Source organism: Lytechinus variegatus, chromosome 5 (assembly GCF_018143015.1).
Source record: "Lytechinus variegatus isolate NC3 chromosome 5, Lvar_3.0, whole genome shotgun sequence".
Classification (NCBI taxonomy): Eukaryota; Metazoa; Echinodermata; class Echinoidea; order Temnopleuroida; family Toxopneustidae; genus Lytechinus; species Lytechinus variegatus.
Genome location: NC_054744.1, coordinates 34,196,237 through 34,221,977, shown reverse-complemented (window position 1 = coordinate 34,221,977; position 25,741 = coordinate 34,196,237). Strand labels below are relative to the sequence as shown.

Here is a 25,741-nt window from a genome sequence, read left to right as displayed (position 1 = left end):
GGGGGTAAATGTTGACACCCATACCTAATCAAATCAGTCAAAAAAACATTTCCAATAATTTTATTCCATATGGTTACTAATTACGGGAGACTATTAAGTGACAGAAGCGCACGCAATTCTGATTTGCACGCAGAAAAGTTCAAAACATTTTTTGCGGGTGAGTTGCGGGTGATTGCCCGCAACTCACCCGCAAAAAAATGTTTTGAACTTTTCTGCGTGCAAGGCTTACACGGAACGATGTGACAGGACCTTAAACACCGTAATTGTGATGAGGTTCCTTGAAACGCAGAGCGCGTAACAACTGTTCTGATAAAGCCACAGTAATTGTGCTGCATTACTGTAGAGCACTAAGAAATTTCTGATAAAGTAGATGTTAAGCGATAAATAAGAAATTATAAATATATATTTATTACCATTACATATATGCAAATGTGTTCTTATGATTTCGGAAAAAACCCGAAAGAATAATGTTTATTACATACAATTCACATTCATTCTTGTGTTCATGTGTTTGTGAATAACCACCACGCAAAGTTCTATGCTGCCAACACGGCGCACGTAGCGCGTAGTCGTTGGTGCTTTGAGGATGGAGCTAGCAAATATTTACCACTACACCACTGGCTAATATTGGCAAAAATGGTTGGGTTGATCATGGACCTACTCAGAGTAGTAGGACCATGGGTTGATGATTGGGTTGATGGCAATGGTTATAGCTTTATCTCGTCTATGACAAGACAATTCACCATTCAAAATTATCTTGCTTGCTGGATGTTGTAGGTTTGAGTCTTCTATATCTTTTGCTCGATTGGTCGAAGCAATATTTCATGGATCTAAAAACAAAACATAAGTAAAAAAATATATATAATAGTATTACAATGCATTTAGCGCAGATACTCAGGGACAAAGCCCTTCAGAGCAAATTAATTTCACCCGTAAAATGGCATGTTCATACTTTAACAGTGAATACATATTTTGTCTGTCAGATAGCTTTCTTTTACAGCCGCAGGTAAAACTGGCTTTCCGAAATTTTTTGTAGCCAATTTCACATGGTTGACCTCGCAGATATTAAAACAAATCTCACAATACACTCTAAATTACAGGGATTCAAAATAAGTCCACATGGACTGTAGTTAGGGACCAATCGAATTCCGGATTTAGCTTGAATCCTTTAAGATTCATTTTTAAATCTCGAAAGATTTAAATCTAAATCATTTGAGATTTAAGCTTAAGTCTTTAGGATTAAAAGTAAATCCAAAAATCGATTTGTCCCCAACTACAGTCCATCTGGACTTATTTTAAATCCCTGTAATTTAGAGTGTAGATTCCATAAAATCGTTGTCGTGAGAAAAAACTTGGCTTGAAAATATTTGATCGTTTTGTTTTTGTTTAATTACTTTATTCATGGGCTATGTTTGTACATACCCCTATATACTCATTGGCGACTTCAGGTAGGGGGAAATCCAGCCTGTGCCCCCACCTTCCCTTGAGCGCCATAAATAATATTAATTTGTCAGTGGAAAAACTCGTTCAATATTGAACAATTGTTGTTTTGTTTTTTGTTTTTGGGGGAGATATTTTTCTCCTTACATAAATGAAGAATTTCTGTATTGTTCCTCCTAATTTTCACTGAAAAAATGCCCTTTTTGGAAAATCTTGAATCTGCCCCAGCCTCTACACATGCAAAAAGGCTCAATTTTTCCATGATGTAGACAAAACGGAGAAAACGGGAATTCGGGATGAACGTGCGTGATATTCGCATAATTACACAGACAATTTTGTATTTTAGGCTAAAACTTACTAATTGCGAAAAAATGTACGAACATCAAAATATCAAACCTAATGATACAAAAATCGTGTCTTAATAAAAAAAAACCTGCGTAGTTATATACAGTATTTAACATGCATTCGCTTAGCTTTATATCTGCATACTGCGCAATGCGTAAATGATAAAATCTTACTTTTTCGTTAACACGTTTTGCATTCATTGTATCACACGGTTTTAATCTTATGCATGCCACCGATGAACATGGAATCGAAAACCAAGGAATTTGCATATTAGAAAATGGAAAACTTGGGAGTAGGAACCAATGTCTCATACTGATATGTCCAGTACTTAATAGTCATAGTCAATACAGACCTCACATAGAAGGTAGAATGTTCCGAAAGTGAGACTTACTTCTTCTTTAAATTCACTATGGCTTTAGTCGGTATAAAAAAAACCGGAATCAACTCTCAATTTCACTTAAAGATTGTTCAACTGTATCCTGTTTCCAAAAAATGTGTAGGGCCCACTTAATGGAAAATTTATAAATTACCATGGTTTGTGTGTGTGTGTTTGTACATTTATATATCTGCTGATAAAATTTGTGTTTTCTTAGTTTTCTGTTACTGATTGGTTATGTCAATGCTATTGTTTTGGGGGCCATTATCTACAAGCAGTTTGATTTTCTATGGTCCTAGCCATTTTGTGTACCATTTGTTGCCTAATTATGTACACTGTTTGATTTGTATATACACATTTTATGGTTGAATAAAAAAATTGAATTAGAATTGAATTAAAAGGTATAGGCCCGTATTCTGAAGTTGAGTTTAACTTAAACCCAGGCTTAAAGTTGTGGTTTAAATATGGACAGCCAATTGTTACATAAATCACTATAACAGTAGAGATGTAATATTTCAACTCATTTGGCTCTCAAATCATTAGTAATTCTCTAGGGAGTATAAATATATGATTGCCGTCACCATCGATAAATCAGGAAAGAACACACGCAGTAAACATAAGAAACATGCAACTTAAAAAAAAATGACACTTTTGACTTCCCATAATAATATTTTAGCACAGAGTTAGACCATGGTGTAAGGTTTAACTTGACTTCAGAATACGGGCCTCTGTGATCAAGTTCATATATAACTTCCAATTCATACTGATATTACTGTAAAGCCTTGGTCAATATGAATATAAACAATCCTAAAATGTCATACCTGAAGATAAGAAGGTTGCTGTAGAACGTGAATGACCTGATTGGCGACATCTTCTGCTTTGATACTCTAATAAAGAAAATGAAAATATGTCAAATGTTGCACATATCACTGTAAAACCTGTGGTGTTAAAACTGACACCAATTGGTGTTAATAGAGGACCACACCCCGAGGTGTTAAAATAACACCCTAGAGATTGAACATAACACCAGAGTGTAAATGTAACAATCATAGGTGTTGTAATAACACCTATAGGTGTAAAAATAACACAATTTAACACCGTTGTAAAATAACTGTGGTCCTCTATGTACACCGGCTAACACCACAATTTTTGCTGTGATAAAACACAAATCCATTTCCAACACAAATAATAAATGTTTAGGAAGTAATATATCATTACTTGCTTTATCGATTGCTTAAAGTTTGATTTAAAGCAATAAAAATTAGCATAATTTGTGTATTCCACAAAGCGCTATCCTTGGCACATTATCACAAACAGTAAATGATAATCAAAACAAAGTTTTCGATAATAATAGGTACTCCCTTATTTACCTTACCCCGCATCTAGTCAAATCATCAAGTAATATCATTATCAGAATGATTTTTTTTCCCCTCAAAAATATCAAGAAATTCTACGAACATCAATACAAAATGAATTTTAGCCAGATTAACCCGTCACCATTGTAATTGAATGGTTAAACAAACCCACTGGATGTGTGTCGTAGAATGTACACTCTGCAGGATCTTGACGTGCTTTCCTTGCTGCCATTTCGGTCTTTACCACACCGGGTGAGATACTCTGCAAGCGTATAAATATAGAGTGAAAATGCATTAGACCCAAATCACTAAATTAATAATATAAAAATTGGATTCCATGTCATTATGCTCCGGCGACAATTGCTCCCCTATAAAGTCCACACACACACACACCCTCCCACACACACTCTTGAAAGGATTGGTCAAAATGACTATTCTCTTGGTTGATATATGTGTCTGGCCGATAATATTGGTCAAAGTCAATCTGATTCCAGGTAGATTTTAATCATGGCCCTGGAAAGCGGAGGTGCTGGAGCACCCCCAAAGATTTCCTTGTAGTGCTGCGTGTATGAGATTCAAACCCAAGAAAATCATTTTCAATTTTTTTCCCATGTTGTGTACATTTCAAGTCCCATGATTTTCTCAAAGTGTAAACTTTTTATTTGCTTATGCTTCCTTATGCGTTCTTTGATATCAATTGTTCATGTCCTATCCACATAAACCTGTGAACGCTGCCCGCTGTTTTATTTCGATGGCATATTCAGTGAATTTGCTACTTCTTTTTTAATGCTGATATTGAGGATAGGCCTCTTGACAAAGTACTCCATCATTACCGTAATATTGTGGCGAGTCAAAATTAGCACACACGTTGCGGCTATTCATGCTGTCATCCAATCTACGTGCATGATCACAAAGAGTTTTTGATTCGCGCCGCACTACTTGCGGATTAAAGAAAACAGTAAATTTATTTGGAAATGCCCATCAAAAGAAAATGAACAGCTGGGAGGCCCTTGAATCAAAATTGCCGTATTGATTCAGCAATTTTCGACAAAGACTCATTGGTTGTTCATTGACATGAAGGGGAGTTGACAATACATTCTATATATGTGGTTGTCCATCGTGCGTCAAGGAGCGAAAACTCTCTATTATCTCGTTCGTGACGTAGATGTAGATGTTCTGCTTTAGATAATTCACACACATTGCTCGTGCATCAATTGATTTCAATGCATGTGACGTCATAATCTCATAGCGCCCTCCCCAAGAGGATATAGAAACACGCGTAAACGGAGTTGTCAGAGATGGGCAAACTGAAGACTCCTAACGACTTGACGTCATCATCTAAGGTGGAGAGGCGATGACTCCAATGCATAGGATCCATAATATTACTACCCGGAATTACACTATAATAATGTGGAAATGATGTAAATAAAATCGTATCACAAAGCATAATCTACAGTAAAACAACAACCATGACAACTATACTCCAGGCGGTTGTTTCATAAAGCTGTCCGTAAGTTACGAATGACTTAATAAACGACTAGTGATCCTTTCTCGATGTAAGGGGGTAAGTTGTATATGCACCAAATTTTCATTCGTGTTGACTTTTATCTAAAGAAAGGATAATCATGATCCTCAATTGTGGTGTTAAAACTGACACCAGCTGGTGCTAATAGAGGACCACACTCTTAGGTGTTAAAATTACACCCTATAGAGATTGTACATAACACCAAAGAGTGTAAATGTAACAACCGAAGGTGTTGTAATAACACCTATATGTGTTAAACTAACGCTGTCAATTTAACACCGGAGTGAAATAAGTGGTGCGGTCCTCTATGTATTCCGGTTAACACCGAAGTATTTGCTGTGTAGTTACGAGCAGCTTTATGACCACCCTGATCATGAAAAGACTTACGCAGACTCTGATGTGGCTTTTCATTGCTCTCAGTTCAGTTCTCAAGCCTTCTGTCAAAGCTGTCACCATGTGCTTGGTTCCACAATAGAACCGGTCACCTACTACCTTGTGACCAGAAATGCTGCCAAAAAAATATTCAAGAATAAATTTTTCCATAAATGTGTTGTAAATGAATGAATAAAATAAATCAATTAATTGATATAAAATAAGGTTTCGTCGAAGGAAAGTTTCTCTATTAACTAAGACATAAAGACCAGATTGAAAGTGACTTAAATTGCCTTAGGTAGTTCTTGTATATGTCTGGACATGTTAAATTATCCAACTAAGACGTTGATTTCAGGAATTTTGCCAGAAATTCTCATAGAGTATTTGAAAGTTACGCAAGGCAGTATTAATTTTGGCTACAAACTTTCAATATTATTTGTGTTTTTGATGCGTAAAATATTTCCTGAATTCCTGAATGCGTTTGTTTAACCTATTTAAGTTTCCAGACAAGGATCCCTGCATGCACTGCAAAAACTCTGGTGTTGATTTAACATCTGCCCGGAATCTATATATGTCCACACCAGAAGAGTGTTAAACAACACCAGTTTCGTTTTGGTCTAAAATAGGTGTTTTGGTCTAAAATAGTGTTTATACAACACCAATTAGTATCAAAACAGCTTCGGTTTGATACCAAACTGGTCTTGTTTGAATACTTCTCTGGTGTGGACATATATAGATTCCGGGCTGGAGTTAAATCAACACCGGAGTTTTTGAAGTGTGTTATAATAAGGGGCCTACATTATTTGGGGTAAATTCCACATTTTGATAAATCACCAGTATGTGAAATTTACCGAATGTACCGTTACGACTTTTATTATTTGAATAGTACATCAATGCATGAAGGGATCTATATTGACCAAAATATACATTTATAATGTCAATTGCCTGGCTCGTTTTGCAGTGTGAATGATAATTTGTTGTCAGGGTAACGGCATATTATGCTTATTTGCGTTTATTTTATTCCATCAGTTTTATAACTTTTTTTTTGGGGGGGGGTGGTTATAGTAAGGAACAACTTTTTGGGTACAAGCGAGAGAAGTCTTATAGTCTCACCTATTAATGTGTATAATCTGTCCATCATTCACCTCATTATCCAGCATTAGTTTTATTGAATTTTGAGTGCATATACAGAGAGCCATGACATTTACCTGAAATGCAAATAACAAGAGACAATATCATGTCAGTAAAAACGCTGTTTAAGATTTTATACAACGCTGTTTACTATATGAACCTTACAGTAGTTGTTTAACAGTTTAAACAATCATGTCTAATTTATTGAAGATTATATATTGAAAATTAAACTTTGTTGTATAAGATTTAAACACTTGTTTAAACTGTTTAAACAATTAATGTAAGGTTCATATAGTAAACAGCGTTGTATAAATTTTTTAAACAGCGTTTTTACTGTGTATCATGTCATTGATGATGATGATGATGATGATGATAATGGGTATCCGTCGACTGTCCTGGGCGCTCAAGGTGCTTGCTCAAGTATAGTAAATGTCTTTAGAGTTCAGTTCAAATACAGCCCTAGTACTGCTACAATATTGTGTTATTCTTGCGATGATGTTTGACAGGGCCATGGAAGCGATTTTTTTTTATTGGGGTTGGTGAAGTATACTTGAAAAGGAAAAGATGGGGGGTTCACTACTAAATGGATTTCCAATTGTTCCCGAGAAAATTGAAAAGCCAAAAAAAAAAGGTTTCACTACAAAAAAAGTCAGTTTGGTTACGTTATTACAGATATGTAAAAAATACCTGTAGGTGCTGCCTATGGAAAAAAAATTACACGCAGTACCCCAGTGAAATTTTTGGAGGTGCTTCAGCATCCCCAGCACCCCCGCTTTCCATTGCCATGATGTGGGACTGGGGAACATTGATTGGATCTTTCCTCTCCATATTGCGGAAGGCTATTCCACAGCTTTGGTCTTATTGATGATATGAATGGAGATTTTAAACAGGGGTTTCAGTTCGGGGGAGGGGTGCGTGTGTTCCTCCATTCTGTTTTAGTCCTTCCTATTTTGATCAAATAAAAACAACCGATAGGCAAATTTCTGAAGATTTTAATAAAATTTCACAAAAAGATGTATGACAACCAATGTTGTCACACCCGTGACACAATTTCCTTTTTTTCTTTTTTGTGTGTTTTGTTTGGTATATTAAAGATGATGAGATAATGAAGACATTCTAGATTTTATCACAAGTTAAGTACTATAAAACGTATATGTAATTGTATGAAACTAAGAAAGTCTGCAACTTTCATATCGTGCATTAAAAGGATGTTCACCCTGATAAAAAGTAAAAGGTTTGTTATTGAAGGTTCAGGGAGATTCCTCAAAGGTTAAGAAAGTTATACCAATTATTACTTTTTTTCTTGTGACGTCATATACGTGAAGCAGCCCCATAAGTCATGTAACAAAAATGCATAATTTTCAAAGTTTAAATGGTTCCCGATAACTATTTTTTATCTTACAGGAGCGGGTGTGAAATGATTTATCTTTTAATATACTGGAGGTACAATAAAAACCAATCCCATTTTTCTTTCTTTACAAAGTGACATTTCATCGATTTACGACTACACTTTAATGGGAAACTATATGACGTCACAAATCAAAACATGAAAATTCTAGTAATATTTTGTTAAATCTTTGATGGAGTTTCCTCAAACCGTCACCAATCTTTTATTTATTATTTTTTACTCATATTTTTACAATGATTTTTTTTCTGGCAGGGTAAACTTCCCCTTTCATGCTTGGTTCTCCTTCGAAACAATAATTCACTGAGAACTGTACTTACATCTAATGGTTCTTGCCAGTCGTCTGGATCACCCGTGACAAGTTTAGCACCGTAGGCAACGGCTGCGTTATTAATACAGACATGAACTACCCTAAACTCCTTCTTGATCTCTTCAAACATGGCTGCTATCTCATCTTTCTTTCTAAGATCGCATTGGATTGGATGAAGTTTACCAGACGCAGACTCAGCTTCAAGCTCACATTTTATTGCCTGGTTTATAAATATAAAAAACAAGTATCCAGTTTGTTAAAACCTGACTGGTTGATATGACTTGTATATAAAAATAAATAAAGATTCACAGAGCAAAATGCTGAAAATTTCATCAAAATCGGACGACAAACAACGAAGTTATTGAATTTTAAAGTTTATCAAAATATTTTGAAAACAGTTATATGCACACCCCCACCTTCCTTTTTCTTACATCACCAAATGAAATCACAAATGTTTCATTCTTTCACACATGCGCAAATGACTTGTTAGAATACTAATATTTCTCTCAGAGGCAATCACAACTTCTGGGCCCTGTCTTACAAAGAGTTGCGATTGATCCTATCAACCTCAGGTATATGGAAATCCATCAACGCCATATGTTTTTTCTTCAGTTAATTGGCAATTTGCCAAGAGAAGCACGTTGAATTTTCAAGTAAAATATAAATGTATGAATATACAGCATAATCTCGGAAATATTTTGAAAAAACGTGTATTTTAGATGTTGGCGTTGCTGGCTTTCCATAGTTGTGTCAGGTCGATTGGCTCAATCGAAACTCTGTAAGACGAGTGCCCTTATCAAATAAATAATTCTCCTTAATAGATGATCTAATTTGGATATTCATTTGAGAAATTTAAATTAAAATGAGGAGGAATTTTTACATTGCATTTCGTTAATTAAGAATCAGAGAACATCATTTCAAGAAATGTTGAAGAAAAAAAATATTACCTGTATTTTTTCCACTCCCCGAGCACAGGCGACAACAATCATCCCATGTCTTACAAGGGCTCTAGTAATTGCTGCTCCAATACCAACAGATGCTCCTGTTACCAAGGCAACTCGTCCAACCCATCTCTCCATTATTCTGAAGAATTAAGTTCATGAAAACATGTTTAACAAAAGGAGTATGCCGAGAAAAATGTCACAAAATTGTTTGGTAGTACTTGTGAAATGCTACTACAAAGTCGGACTACTAATTCTTGAGTCATCAGAAATCTAATGGACCTATTTATATTTTTTTTGTCCTGCATCGCCTATGCAGTGCGTCCCAGAATAAACGAAACCGAGATTTAGCGATCATTTATCATAACTTAATCATAAATAGAATAGATAAATGACCTACCAATTTAAAGATTAGAATCTCCTCTTTCATCTGATATTACTTAGCTTATTTATTATTCACGCATGAGTGAGCAAAAACAATTTGAAGAAAGGATACCAAAAACTCATTTGGCGAGGGGTATCTGGGTTTCAAAAAGAAAACCACATTTCAATATCTGCTCTTTAATTTGGTACCACAATTACAGAAAATGGTAAAGAAATAAAAAGTTTTGGTCACTTACCTAAGGCTTGTATTTCCACAATTTCATGAGATAACGTATTTTCACCGGTTTCCCACAGAAGCTTTCGCATGGTGAACAAAAGATTTAATGCATGGCTGATCGTCAACAAAACGGAGTGTTGAGTGAGTTTGAAAGCCAGCCTGGAGAACCTCTTCATTTTCTGAAATTATTGAAATTCAAGCCTTATTTCAAATGACCAGAACTTTGTTATTTCTTGACCATTTTCTGTAATTTAGGTATCAAATTAAAGAGGAGATATTGAACTTTTCAGAAATGTGGTTTTCTTTTTGAAACCCAGATACCCCCCGCCAAATGAGTTTTTGAGATCCTTTATTCAAATTATTTTTGCTCACTCATGCGTGAATGAGAAATAATCTAAGTAATATCAGATGAAAGAAGAGATTCTAAGCTTTGAATTGGTAGGTCATTTGTCTATTTTATTTATGATTAAGTAATGATAAATGATCGCTAAATTTCGGTTTCGTTTTATGTGGGACGCACTGTATTTGTTGTTTTTAAAATAAAGACAAAGTGCACCCAAAGAGTCAAGTACTTCTGTTCTACCCAAATATCATTTTGTAAATTGACATTTGGTCCAAATATTATCCCACTTCTTTGCATATGTATATATATATATATATATATATATATATATATATATATCCAAAGGGTAGATAGCTCTGGGGAACCTTGATTTAAGCTACGTCTACCATTGTTCTCTTCATCCATTTCTTTACAATATTCAAATAAAAGAGTTGCCACAGCTGTTGTACATGTATAGCTTCACACACACATATATATATATATATAAAATATATATATATATATATATATATATATATATATATATATATATATATATATATACATATATATACATATGACCAGTACAAAGCGCACAAGGCCATGCAGCATTTTGACCTTTGACCTTTTAGAATTAGAATATATTTTGTGACAGATTTTAAACTTAATATCAAGAGAAAAAGTTATGTTTGCCCCTTTTCCTATCATTTTCTGTTTATCTTTCGGTTGTGGGGGGGGCACCAAACGCATTTATCTGTTTGACAGTGACTAGCGCTGCAGCACCGTCTGTCATTATCGTATTCAAAATCAAATTGTGTTAAGAAAGAAATCTGCTGCACCGCTGTATGATGCCCAAAGAGAAACTGAAGAAACTGAAAAAGCACCAATTAAGAGTATATGCTACATTTACTCGAAATATTTCGAAAATTATTGAATTTATATCGTATAAACCTACACTCTAAAAAAAAAGTTTACCCAATATTGGGTAAAATGGGAACATGCTCGTTTGTTGGGTAAAAAGATGCCCAATCTTTTGTAAATTTTAAGCAATGATGCGTTGAAATTCACCCTTCAAACATGAATTTTGCCCAATATTGGGGGGGGGGGGGATTGCCCAGCAAACATGCATGTTCCCTTTCTACCCAATATTTGGTAAATTTTACTCTCTGTTTTTAAAGTGTAGCCATTGAGGTGGAGTGGTCTGGTAACACTCGACACCCGCAGTGACAATTAAAAAACCAAATGATAACCCTCCATCACAGGGCCTTATCGTACAGTAAAGGCCTCCTCACCTGACTGGTTCTGGTGGTAGGCGTGCAGGATGTCTAGTTTCTCAGTTGAAAGAAGTATTTCTAAACGCTCTCTTTCAATTCGTGAATTCTGTTTTCAATCTCTGGATTCTGAACATCGACATACATGCAGTAACCTGTGAAGTTTCCTACCATTGATATACAGCTAAAGTGTACACATTGCGGCTGACTGATTTTGAACAGATCTGATTTCGACACAGAGTAGACCCGATTGACTTTTTAAAAATCCAGTTAACATCAACCACAACGATACGTAGACCACTTAACGCCGATTATTCCGGTCACTTTCCAAGAGACTATAGGCCCTAAAGAGTTTAGCGACCAATCACTGTTTGACTTGGATGATTAAATGAAAAGATAAAGACGCGCATAAATCCTTCAAAATAGAACGAGCTATAGACAAGGGGGTGGGTGGGGACTGGAGCAATATATGGGGAAATACCTAAAAGAAGAGGATCGAGCTTCTCTTGCATTAGAACAATGCAGTTCACGTTACAGAGGCGTATGTGGATAATGGTTTCATCCGATTGAGACGTTCCATTTGTGACGTCACAGTGGGGGGGGGCAGGATAAGAGAGAAAAGGAGGAAGAAGGGGGGGTTGATAGAGAGAGAGTGAGCTAGAGAAGGAGAGCTAAAAGCATGTTTACATGCTGAACAAAACTTTGTCAAAGCGTCGAGACTTTCAAGAAAAGACCTTTTGTGCACATTCAAAATCCGCATTGAATTCAGATCTATTCAAAATCAGTCAACGGAAGTGTGTATAGAAATTTACGTTGGACAATGTTGGAACGTTCATGGCTGACTGCATGTCCAGGCCGCGCGTTTCCGTTTTACACCCTGGCGAAGGCATTTTCCGGAAAAGTAGCCAAAAAGCGACTAGTGAAGAGTCTACGTCTACGTTTGTTTACATTATCAGCTGGGCGCGCGATCCAAAGTCCGCACCGAAGTTATCCGCAGAACATACTTGCAAATGCAGCTGAGCTTATACTTTCCAGGTTCAATATGAATGTTTGCCTTGATCATTTGCCTTGCCGATTTGCTGATGTCTGTCTTTCTCTCTATCTGTCTATATATCTATCTCTCAAATTCTATCTCTATCTATCTATGTAACTGCAGTATCTATCTATCTAATAATCTTCTCTGTCTCTCTCATTCTTTATCTAACATCTATCTCAAATTCTCTATCTCTCTCTCTCTCTCTATCCATCCATCTGTCTGTCTTTCTCTATTTCTCTCTCTCTACCTACCTATGTAACTACAGTATCTATCTGTTAATTTGTCGCTCTTCTCTCTCATTCTTGATCTATCTGACATCTATCTATCTCTCAAATTCTCCAGCTCTCTCTCTCTCTATCCATCTGTCTGTCTTTCTTCTATCTATTTATCTATCTATCTATGAAACTACAGTATCGGTTAATTTGTCTATCTTCTCTGTTTCTCTCATTCTTTATCTATCTAACATCTATTTATCTCTCAAATTCTCTATCTCTCTATCCATCTATCTATCCATCTGTCTGTCTTTCTCTATTTCTTTCTATCTATTTATCTATATTTTTAACTAGAGTATCTATCTATCTGTTAATTTGTTAATAATCTTCTCTGTCTCTTTCATTTTTTATCTATTTAATATCTATCTCTCTCTATCTATCTATCTATCCATCTGTCCGTCTTTCTCTCATTTTCTCTATCTATTTATCTATCTATTTTTTTTAACTAGAGTTTCTATCTATCTGTTAATTTGTTAATATTCTTTGTCTCTCTCCCTTATCTATCTAACATCTATCTATCTCTCAAATCCTCTATCTATCCATCTGTCTGTCTTTCTCTATTTCTCTCTATCTATATATCTATCTATCTATGTATCTATCTATCTGTTAATTTGTCTATCTTCTCTGTCTCTCTCATTCTTTATCTTTCTATCTATCTGTCTCTCAAATTCTCTATCTCTCTCCTTCTCTAGCATCTGTCTGTCTTTTTTCTCTCTTTCTCTTTGTCCGTCCATATTTCTATCTATAACATCTCTCTCTCTCTATATATATATCTATCTATCTATCCACCTATCTCTCTCTCTCTCTCTCTATTTCTATCTATCTGTCTATCTTGTCTCTATCTATTTATCAGTCTTCTATATCTATCTTTCGGCAGCTTCTAAGTGTATCAATCCATCAAACTTCAATTTGTCTTTCCATTATAAGTATCTGTTTATTTTGATTTTGTCTGTCATTCTATTCATTTAGTTAATAATTTATTTTTAGAAAAAAAAACTATCATAAACAACGCGACTGCAAAAGCATGTTCGGATTTCACTCGATCCTGACTGCCGCTCTCTCTGTACATGAAGTGCCGAGGAATCGTCCTCTGATCGGTAACTGTGCAAATTGCATGCGGTGGTGGACTCGCCTGTGTCGCACGCTGCATGCAACCAGCGACGTGTGTAGACTCTTCACTAGTCGCTTTTTGGCTACTTTTCCGGAAAATGCCTTCGCCAGGGTGTAAAACGGAAACGCGCGTCCAGGCCAGAGATTGAAAACAGGATCCACGATTTCGGGGCATTTAGTAATGAACATGCCATGCCACCTTAGAGGCTCGGTAATTTTGAATTAAACAACCTTTCCCAACTGATAGACAGTAATTCTGCGCACCATAGATAGTACATCACCAAACAGGTAAGTTTTACTCGCCCGCGGCACAGGACAGTGACTTCGTGGAATGCGCTTCCCAAAACCACCTTGATGCCCCTTCATTGAAGGCCTTCAGGGGGGCCCTTCCAACCAACATCTAAACCATGGAACTAGATTTTTACTTGTACAAACAGCACAATGTTTTATAAGCACCAACAAGTATGCACTGCAGATGAGCACCCAAGATATTTCCTGAGCACTACATCCTGACTTATGGATCGTGCTGAGTATCGTCGTAGAAGAAGAAGTAGAAGTATTGTACGATACGGTACACTGTAAAAAAAAATGGGTAAAATTTAACCAGCACTAGGGTAGTTTTTTTCTCACCAATTTGGGGCAATTACCCAAGGCGGGAAGTATATTGTCCAGTAAAGTAAAAAATAAAAATAAGCAGCAATTACTTTAGAATGGGCAACATTTTCATCACACTGGAAAGATAAAAATGCCCAAAAGAAATGCCCAATCTTGGTTGAACAAAAAATTAACCTCATGAGGCATTTTTACCCAAGATTTCTTTTCAGAATGTTTGGCTTAGCAAAATGTTTTATATAATCTGAACGGATTCTAAATTATATCTCCTATATACTTCTATATACTTGAGTGAGTTGCTGTTTCGATGTCCTGAAGATAAACTAGATGCATCAGGGTGTGTGTGTGTGTGGGGGGTGTTTGTGTGTGTGTATGTGAACATGTTATTTTCCATACAGTCATGTAATGTAACTATGTGCTCTCAAATAATCACAACACAGAAAATGCAGGTAGACGATCTATTAGATTTCTAATACATGTAACTCAAAGGTTTGAACTGGCAGGTCACAAATGATAATCCCAAACTGTCTTAAAATCTTTCTCCTCTCTTAGACCCCTTTCGATTATTATTTTTAGTACAATGGAGAGATGGGTTGGACGAGTTGCCTTGGTAACAGGAGCATCAGTTGGTATTGGAGCAGCAATTACTAGAGCCCTTGTAAGAAATGGGATGATTGTTGTCGCCTGTGCTCGTGGAGTGGAAAAAATACAGGTAATGTTTTTTTCTTCAACATTTGCCTGAACTCTGTTCTCAGATAATTTGTCAACAAAAGTACTCATTAACTTTGATTTCTCAAGTTAAGTTTACCAGACTTTGCAGTCATCTGGAGTTGCAATTGATTTCTGATTCTGTTTCTACGAAAGAACACAATTCTTCCTCATTATCTTTGATTTCCCAAGTGAAGGGCTACCCAACTCTGACGTCATCTTATAAAGAGTTGTAATTGATTAACATTGATCACAAATAGTGATTGTCTTACTAACTTCAAAACATGATTGGTATATATCGATATAATATAATTTTCACAAAGCGTTGGGTAGACTTTTCGGGAATTTGTGGGGGGGGGGGGCTTTCCCCAAATGATAGGGTTACGCGATTGCCCGATTTGGACGCGATAACCCGATGAGATGGAACAGATCCACTTGAAGAGCGTCACTGTGTACCCAGTATATGGTATATATCTGCATTTCAACCATACCAATAATCATTTTTTTTTCATTTATGAACTAGGCAATAAAATGTGAGCTGGAAGCGGAGTCTGCGCCTGGTAAAGTTCATCCGATCCAATGCGATCTTACCAAGAAAGATCAGATAGCAGCCATGTTTGAAGAGATCAAGAAGGAGTTTAAAGTACTCCATGTCTGTATCAATAATGCAGGCCTTACCTACGGTACGAAACTTGTGTCAGGAGATCCAAAAGAGTGGCAAGAAGCCCTAGATGTAAGTGGCTGTTCTTTGATAGTATACCATTATAAGGTATAGATAAATAACGCGAGCGCGAAGCGTGAACTATTTTTTTAGTATTTCTATAAACTCTAAGCACATTTTGTAATAGTGAACGACATGCAGAGCCTATCTAATAATGATGCAAGTGCGTAGCGCGAGATCATATATTACTGACCTGAAAAGGGGAAATTACTATTTTGCAAGGACTCATGACGACAAGATGTTCCATGATTAATATCCTATAAGTGCAAGCTGAAAACTTTTGATATTCAGACTTAAAAAAAACCGGAAAGTCTCACTTAACAATCAATGCAAGCGCAGTCACATTAACTTGATCTGTTATCTCATAATGATTGGAAAAAAAGTATTGTCTCTTTTTATCTGCATTTCAGGTAAATGTCATGGCTCTGTGTATTTGCACACAAAATTCAATCAAACTAATGCTGGATAATGAGGTGAATGATGGACAGATTATACATCTAAATAGGTGAGTCCACACGATCTGCTATTGTTTCCCTTAGTGCTGTTTATGGTTTCAAGGCTCTATTGAAATGTAGCAATGACTTGCAAAGAAAGAGGGAAAAACTGCTCTCCATTTTCATAAGTGGAGATTTGATTTGAGTCCCCAATTCTTTTTTAAATGCTTCCCTACCCGTCATGCTTTGTGTGCGCACTTTTTACCCATTTTTTGTCTCACCTGCATAGCAGAGTGAGACTATAGGCGCCGCTTTTCCGACGGCGGCGGCGTCGTCATCAAATCTTAACCTAAAGTTAAGTTTTTGAAATGACAGTATAACTTAAAAAGTACATGAACCTTGTTCATGAAACTTGGCCATAAGGTTAATCACGTATTACTTAACATCATGCATGAGTTTCACGTCACATGACCAAGGTCAAAGGTCACTAAGGGTCATTGAACTTAGACCATGTTGGGGGAATCAACATCAAAATCTCAACCTAAGGTTAAGTTTTTGAAATGTCATCATAATTTAAAAAATATAAGGACCTAGTTCATGAAACTTCTACATAAGGTCAATCAAGTATCACTTAACATCATGCATGAGTTTCACGTCACATGACCAAGGTCAAAGGTCTTTTAGGGTCACTGAACATCTTGTGCATAGTTTAGGTCACATGACCAATGTCAAAGGTCAATGAACTTTGGCCGTAATGGGGGTATCTGTTGTATTTATGGACCTCTCAAAGGCATTCGACACCATCGATCACCACATTTTGATAAGTAAATTAGAAAACTATGGTGTTAGAGGGGTTCCACTACAGTGGTTCACCAGTTATTTGATACGTAGAAGGCAACAAGTGGTGGTCGATGGTGTCAAATCTAATCTAAGTTATATATCTTGTGGAATTCCTCAGGGGTCTGTGTTAGGCCCCCTCCTCTTTCTTTTATATATTAATGATATAATTAATTGCTCCTCAGTTTTACGATTTTCATTATTTGCTGATGATACCACTGTTACACTTACTCACAAAAAAATTAATGATCTTATATCATCAGCAAATGATGAATTGGATAAACTACATAAATGGTTCGTTTGTAATAAACTACTCTTGAATTCTGAGAAGACCAAGTATATAATTTTTCGAGGAAGAGGCAGGACGGTTCCTCTGAATATTCCTAATCTTATTATTGGTGGTAATATAATCTCTAAAGTTGACAGGATCCAATTTTTAGGTGTCTTTTTAAATGAATATCTTTCTTGGAAACCCCATCTCAACTCAGTTTGTACTAAAATATCAAGATCTATAGGGGTTCTCTGCAGACTTAGACTTTTTATGCCTCAGACTATTTTGACTTCTTTATATAACAGTATTATTCTTCCACACTTAAACTACTGCAATATTGTCTGGGGTCACACATTTAAAACCCACTTAGATAAGTTATGCATTCTACAAAAGAAAGCAATCCGAATTATATGTAATGCTGCATTTAATAGTAATTCCAAACCGCTATTTACCCAATTAAACATTTTACCATTGAATGGATTAATATCATTGAATTCTCTTGTTTTCATGTATAAGTTCCACACTAAAATTTTACCTCCTACCTTGAGAGATATTTTTGTTCCAAATTCATCAATTCATGCTTACAATACTCGTCAATGTAATCTCATTCGTCTCCCTCAAGTTCGAACTTCTGTTGTTTCTAATTCATTTAAAATGACTTTCCCTAAATTATGGAACAAACTTCCCAATGACATTAAAAACAGCTCCACTATTACTAGATTTAAAAAGTTGTGCAGGGCAATGTTAACCTCTTAACCTTCTGAAATAATTACCAATGTATTTTTTTTTCTGCATGAGTGTGTTATTACGATTGTGTTTTTTTTTATTTTTTATTTATTGATATATGTTATCCGGTGGCCCCTTCTATAAGCTTTGCTTCTCCGGGGTCACCTTACCATTCATTGTTAATTTGTTTGTATTGTTTTTGTATTTGATGGTTTAACAATAAATTGAATTGAAATTGAAAAAAAATTACCATCATAGCTTTGAAAGTTTGTGAATCTGACTCGTGAAACTTGGACAAAAGAGTAATCAAGTATCACTGAACATCTTGTGTATCATCTGGTGTATTTGTTGAATTACCATCATATCTGTGTAAGTGTATTGGTCGAGTTCATAAAACGTGGATACAAGAGTAACCAAGTATCACTGAACATCTTGTGCGAGTTGTAGTTGTTTTCAAAGTCAGCACTGCTGCTATATTGAATCCCGTGATGTAGGTGAGACCGCCAGAGGGATTCCACTTGTTTATTATTCGTTTCTGCAGTTGCGATTGCTTTGCAACTGCTTATTTACTTTTAATAAACATTGAAAGATGAAAAAATTGTTTACCTCCCTCCCTCGCTAGGTTATACCCCCAACCGCTGTTGCCCTTATTCCCTAAACAAAAAGAGAGAAGAGAGAGAAAGAGAGAAAAATAACAATTAATATAATAATTAGAATTGTAATATCATTATTAATGTTACTATTTTTAATGGTAGTGACGATAGTTATTGATAGTAATAATACCACAACAACAGCAACAACAACTACTACTACTACTACTGCTACTACTACTACTTCTACTACTATTTCTACTACTCCTATTACTACTCCTCCTCCTACTACTATACTACTACTACTACTTCTACTCCTCCTCCTCCTCCTCCTACTACTACTACTACTACTACTATACTACTACTACTCCTCCTCTTCCTACTACTACTACTACTATACTACTACTACTACCAGGCGCGTATCCAGCATCATATCCTACAAAGCATTTATGGGCCAAATTGTCTTTGGACAATAGTGACTATACTATGCTTGTGCACGGGCCCATATTTCTTTGTCATAGTTGATACTGACTACGCTAGGGACTACTGATAATAATAATTATAATGACGATAATGATGATGATAAGAAAAATGGTAATAATAGTAATGAAAATATATCAATACGGCATTGCCTATGACATATAAATCAAAAATAAAATATAAAACTCTTTTCTTCAGGATATCATGAAATACGTTTCATATGAATATTGAGGGTTCGTGTTCCGAATATTCGTTACATACCTTTCAAAGAATGTATGAAACATTGTTACTTGCAAATTCTTTAAAATTTTTGTCTTGTCCGGACTTACCACAAACGGATAAGACAATTATTGAAGTCTATTTTCAGTCCGGCTCTTTAAGTTCTCTTTTACAAGGTGTATATTTACTACGAGATCATAATTTATTTGATAAATAAAACACTTTTGAGAAAAATGTTAATCCTAATTCTTGCTTGATCTTAATTTGGCAGCTTGTCAGGTCACAGGGTCTTAGGAGATGGATTTTACTGTGCTACCAAGTACATGGTGACGGCTTTGACGGAAGGTTTAAGAACAGAACTGAGAGCAATGAAAACCAAAATCAGAGTCTCTGTAAGTTTTCAAAATGAATTTTATAATGATCAGGCGTATTGTTGTTATACTGTAGATGCTTTTTGATACACCTTTATCAAGTAGGTCATTACGACACTAACATTAATGTTATTATTGTTGTAATTATTATTATTTTTGTTGTTGTTGTTTTTGTTGCTGTTATTATTACTATTAGTAGTATTACTGATCATTATAAAAAAAAAAGCCGTAACAATTCATGGGGATCGCCGATGAATATGAATGGTATAATTGGAGAAAGCATGATTTACAATTATGCACAGTGAATTACCACTTTATGGAAAAGTCTAAATATATTTTTATTACTGCATTACAGAGTATTTCACCAGGAGTTGTCAAGACTGAATTTGCTCCGAGGAGGTTACGAGAGGACCCAGCAGAATGTTTAATCTATCAGAAAAAGCTGGTAAGTTAATAGGGAGGTCACCCTTATGTAAAAGATGTTTTAACAAAAGGAGAGAAATGTTGATTTGTTGGAGGTTTGGTGAAAATCCGTCAAAGAATAAGAAAGTTAAGACTTTTGAAATTGCATTTGTGACGTCAGATTATGTGACCACCCGCCCTATGTCATGTGATATAAATTCCTCCTTTTTAATGGTTTAATTATGGCTGAAATATAATGATTTCTAATAGAAGCTGGAATAAAATAGCATGTCTGCATGATTATAATAAAAGCGCAATTTTATGTGTTTTTGTATATATATTTTTTTTTGCTTTTATCAAGGCCAACTTCAAGCAAGGGCGAACTTGCATTTAAATGAACCATAAAGGAGCTTGGTACTTAGGCAGATCATAAATTGATTTTACTTTTTGAATAGATACTTAGGTAGTGAAGAAACAAACAAACCTTTTTTTTAATTCATCTAAACTGATCGGATAACATATCGTTATGACCACTACACTAAATACATCAATTAGTGTGCATAATCTTTATCATTGAGGGGAATGCCTTTTTATTGTCACAAACTATTTTTTCATAATCCCTTGATATTTTTTATAATGAAATTCCAAGGACAGAGCCTTGAGGAACCCCAAAACTACATCAATGATTCTTGCGTATTTATCCTGAATTCCAAAAAAAAAATCTTGCTTTTTTTTTAAATCGTCATCAAATGATAAGGTTAAGTACTGAATTAATATTTCACGATATGGCTTATTTTTTAATGTAAATTGGAACATTTGACTGATTAAAGAATTTCCTTTTCATAATAAATTTTAATCCATTTAATCCTGACTATTAGCCCCTCGAAGCAGATGATGTTGCCAATCAAGTCATTCACATTCTCCAGCAGCCTCCTCATGTTCAGGTATGATAATGATTTGGAGTGAACTTGGAAGATTATGAAATCAATACAAATTACACGTAGACCCTATATCGACGAAGGGCCTTATGTCTCTAATTCATGTGCGCAGAAAGGTTTATTCATTAGTATAAATGATAAGTCATATGATCTTAATCACGCTTCGGTGTCAAAAATGACAGAGGTTAAAGGACAAGTCCACCCCAACAAAAATTTGATTTGAATAAAAAGAGAAAAATCCAACAAGCATAACACTGAAAATTTCATCAAAATCGGATGTAAAATAAGAAAGTTAACACATTTTAAAGTTTCGCAAAATTTTACAAAACAGTTATACGCACATCCTGGCTGGTATGCAAATGAGGAGACTATGATGTCATCCACTCACTATTTCTGTTGTATTGTATTATGTGAAATATGAAATATTTTAATTTTCCCCTCATTGTCAAGTGATATAAAGATTAATTCCTCCCTGAACATGTGGAATTAGCATTGTTTAATACTGTATGATTAATTAAAGTTGGTCCCTATTGTCAAATCTATGAAAAAATGAAATATTGTATGAATAGTGATTGATGGACATCATCTATGACCCACCCAGTCGTGCATATCACTGTTTTGAGAAAAATAAGCAAAACTTTAAAATGTCATAACTTTCTTATTTAACATCCGATTTTGATGAAATTTTCAGCACAATGCTAGTTTGATTTTTCTCTGTTGATTAAAGTCATCACTCTCCTGGGGTGGACTTGACCTTTAAAATGGCAGAAGTAATAATAGCAGAGTTAAACATGGCAGGGGAAAATGGTAGAGGTAGAAATGGCAGAGGAAAAACCTTGCAGAGGTAAAAATAGAAAGAATCTGGACAATCCTAATAATTTTCAAGGAGGTCATTAGAAGGAAAAAAAATATAACCGTGGAAAATTCGATGGTAATCAAATAGGAAATTAGACTGATACCCTTAGGGTCTTGATAATTATTATGTTTTATTTTCATGGTTTTTAAATATATTTTTTAATTTCATAATTATGATTATGTTGTTTTGAGTAAATCTGTCGATAAAACACAAAATTTCTCAAGATTGCAACCCCCCCAAAAAAAAATGCTCAGCTGGTGGTAGTATACTTATCACCCGAACGTTGGTTTGAAACATATCGAGTTGAAATCACCACCCAAAACCTTTTTTAAAAAGGACGTAAGACAATTCTTGCATTATATCTTATTTCTTTACTTATTTTTCCCCTTATTTTAGATCCATGATATATTGCTCCGACATACCGAGCAGAAGACGTAGAAGAATCTAACCTCACGACATCCAGCAAGCAAAATGATCGTGATTGAGACCAGTGAAATATACATCTTATACTTATATTCTCAACTTTTTTTTCAAATATCCTTTTATTTCTTTGTTTTCATCATTAAAAAAACGTCTCAAGGAATGATTCCTTGTGCCAGTATTGGGTGAACTTCGAGGGTACCAAATATTTTTTTTATTGAATACTACGAAGATTTATAGACCATGGAATATTTGTTTAAGCAAGATGTATATAATTATTGGGGACCTGAATTGCTGAGGTTTTAAGGCTAAGATAGAAATCAGTTTTTCATGATTATCACATGTTTGGGAATTTACAAAAAAAAAACCTCATCGCACACAAAATGTGTTTTATTGTATGTATGGATCTTTTTTGCCTTAAATTCAAACTGATTCAACTTATTTCGATGCTCATTTATGTGTCAATAATTTTGAATCCATTATTCTACGATAAAATGACGATAAGATGTTATACATTAAAATCCAACATATATCGGTCTTGATATATAAATATATTATATATATAATAATAATATAATATAATAATAATAGCCAATTTTTATAAAGCGCTTTTCCCAGAATGGCCCAAAGCGCGTTACAGCATATTATTACCCCGGTCATTGGATTCATTTCAATCCCGCACGAAAAGTGCACAATTTCCACTCCCTGGGGAGCATTCCTTGCATTCATCGCAGCCTCATTATGGCGCTGGCAAAATCAAACATACAATATCTTTCGCATCCTACCGGGTACCCATTTAGCACCTGGGTCGAGAGTGTATATATATATACTTCACACATTTATAAATATATGGCAACAGACCAACTGGGACTATTTTGTTGATCTTGAATATTTCTAAAATGTATGTTTTTTAATTGGGAGCTTGAAAATTATCATTTTGGTCATCTATATCATGTTTATTTACCATTTACATGGGAATGTATGTTATTCCTGAGAAATTAAACCGTTGCCATGGCAACGGCCGAAAATGGCATTTATTAATTTACCCGGCCATCTTTAAAATAAATCTTACGGCATCTACTAATACTTGTGATTTTTGGAGCTTATCCGCTCTACTAATATATATATATATATAATATTGTTAATGTTTTTTATCGTGTATAGCTGAATTGCCTACCCTGTATAAAGATGTGAAATAAATAAATAAAATAAATAAATATTTAGATTGGTGATAAGATAATAAAGATTATTTCATTTATCAGAAAGAAGAAACTGCCGTTTTTTCGGAAGACATAGTCTAGATCAACTATTTCTTCCGGCAATCTGTAAGTCCCCTTTCCAAATATATGTTTTAGTGACAGATTTCTTCAGGGGCGGATCCAGCTTTCGCCAATAGGGGGGGGGGGAACAAAAATTTACCCATATTTTCCCTGATCGGCCGCTCAAAGTTGATTTTCATTTGTTTCTTTAAAGGGGGAGTCCCAACAGTCACTTCTTCTAGCGTTATTCTTACAAAACATACATAATGTCATATAAGCCCTAATTGAATAGTACGAGCGCGAGCTACTTTTTTGAAAGAAAATTTCATGTATTTCGTCCTGAAAATTGAACATTCTGAGCAATGAATGAGATCGTGAACAAGATGTGTATGTAACTATAAAATTACTGCGAGCGCGAATCGCGAGCAGAAATTTTTAATATACATTCTGGTCTGATGGAAAACAGAACGTATGGACTGTTTGCCGTTACCAATGAAAACAATACATATTTTAAAATAAAATAATGCGAGCGCGAAGCGCTAGCTGAAAATTTATGACATTTTGACCTAAAAATTTGACATTCTATGCACTTTTTGTAATCATATACAGAATAGGTATATAACTAAACATTTCATGCGAACGCGAAGCGCGAGCAAAAAATATGAGATAAAGACCTAAAAACGGGACACACTATTCATGTTTCGTAAATCACACAAAGGATGACTTTTATATAAATAATGCGAGTGCGAAGCGCGAGAACAAAAAAATTGATACTCTGATATGAAACTGGATAATTCAAGCACGTAATGATACCATACCATGTCTTACAAGGGCTCTAGGTAATTATACCGTAGCTCATCTGAAAAGCAGATTTGCCACCAATATACTTAATGGTGTCCTCGAGGTTAGTTGAACATTTTACCTTACATACGAATCTACGATCCGTGATCATTCGTAATTGACCTTACGCTTATGACGTCATATACTTTTACGGCGCCCTCCTTCCGAGGCAAGGCCTGTAACCATAAACAAAACGCGTAAAAAAATGGTAAATGGAGTTGGCAAAGAATGTAAGGCAATTATCTTCAGCCTCTAAAATGGCGGAGCGATGAGGTCGATGGAAAAGGCCTATTTGTACAAATGTGCAATAATACAAACGTAGAGCACAAAGTATCAAAGTATTTTTCTTTCATATTATTATGGTGTTTAAGCTTGAATTTACATGCGTTTTTTTCTTTGTTCATAATAATCATTGGAATTGCGTTTTGAATAAAAGTTAACTTAATGAAAACAAATGAGCATTTGATTCATGTAGGGGTTGTGTTTGTGTTTCCTTTTTCTAGCTGTGAATTAATAAATCAGAATTAGAAGAAGAGTTGATGTTAAGCTGAATTATCCAATGTGTCTGATAAAGTTAGCAAAGCTGTTAATGCATTGAAACTGTCAACAAACTAAATTTGCCTCAATGCAGACCTTCCAACCATTCTGAATTTGAGGAAAGAGTTTGAATAAATTCCTCACTAGATTTCTTACTTTTTTCTCTTTTCATAGTTTTATGTTATTTCCACTCCAGCTTTAAGAAATGTATTTTTTTTTTTGGGGGGGAGCAAACTCATCACTAGTTTTTATCAGATAGGTTGATAGGTCTGCATTAGGGTTCTGCTACAAAGTGTAGACCTATATTAGTTTCATTGAAAGTGAGCACTTTCACAACACTGCTGGTAAAAAAGGCAAAGTTATTTCTTGAATAAGATGAATTTTCCGATGTAACAACAGATTCTAGGGGTATAGCAATAGTTTTATGTTGGAGGTGACATCTTTTTGTTTGAGAAAATTAGTTGAGAAATCTTTGGCCTGTCTTTGATACATTATGTCTAACAATATTCATATTCAATCAGAATTCGATTTCATTTACCCCAGAGACAAAACTGGTGGGAAGGGGGTAGGGTGAAATGGCGGGATTTTCGTAAACTGAACGTGATGATTCTCACCCTTTCCGTCGGAAAAGACAATAAGATTGTGTAAAAGGTATAAGGGTATTGTGTGTGACGAGTGTCTTAAATCATGGCCGAATACAGCGGGGGG

General features: G+C 35.2%; 2 protein-coding genes across 4 annotated transcripts; one reads left to right on the top strand and one right to left on the bottom strand.

The window, feature by feature from the left end:
- Nucleotides 1-213: 213 nt before the first annotated feature.
- LOC121415984 (dehydrogenase/reductase SDR family member 11-like) lies at nucleotides 214-11,848 on the bottom strand. 2 transcript variants are annotated; one of them, XM_041609403.1, is made up of 8 exons: nucleotides 11,416-11,848; nucleotides 9,207-9,342; nucleotides 8,270-8,479; nucleotides 6,527-6,621; nucleotides 5,429-5,549; nucleotides 3,685-3,778; nucleotides 2,983-3,048; nucleotides 214-830 (listed from the first exon to the last, which is right to left on the bottom strand). In XM_041609403.1, the coding sequence occupies exons 2-8, from the start codon at nucleotides 9,336-9,338 to the stop codon at nucleotides 823-825; spliced, it is 726 nt and encodes a 241-aa protein (XP_041465337.1). In that variant the 5' UTR covers nucleotides 9,339-9,342; nucleotides 11,416-11,848; the 3' UTR covers nucleotides 214-822. The 2 variants fall into 2 exon arrangements, with proteins under 2 accessions (XP_041465337.1, XP_041465336.1); XM_041609402.1 differs by having other exon boundaries at nucleotides 3,689-3,778; nucleotides 11,416-11,841.
- A 2,101-nt stretch (nucleotides 11,849-13,949) lies between these two features.
- LOC121415982 (dehydrogenase/reductase SDR family member 11-like) lies at nucleotides 13,950-22,745 on the top strand. 2 transcript variants are annotated; one of them, XM_041609398.1, is made up of 8 exons: nucleotides 13,950-14,100; nucleotides 15,001-15,136; nucleotides 15,656-15,865; nucleotides 16,264-16,358; nucleotides 19,682-19,802; nucleotides 20,137-20,226; nucleotides 21,062-21,127; nucleotides 22,374-22,745. In XM_041609398.1, exons 2-8 carry the CDS (start codon nucleotides 15,005-15,007, stop codon nucleotides 22,413-22,415), a joined length of 756 nt encoding a protein of 251 aa, XP_041465332.1. In that variant the 5' UTR covers nucleotides 13,950-14,100; nucleotides 15,001-15,004; the 3' UTR covers nucleotides 22,416-22,745. The 2 variants fall into 2 exon arrangements, with proteins under 2 accessions (XP_041465332.1, XP_041465333.1); XM_041609399.1 differs by having other exon boundaries at nucleotides 14,977-15,136.
- The last annotated feature ends 2,996 nt before the right edge of the window (nucleotides 22,746-25,741 follow it).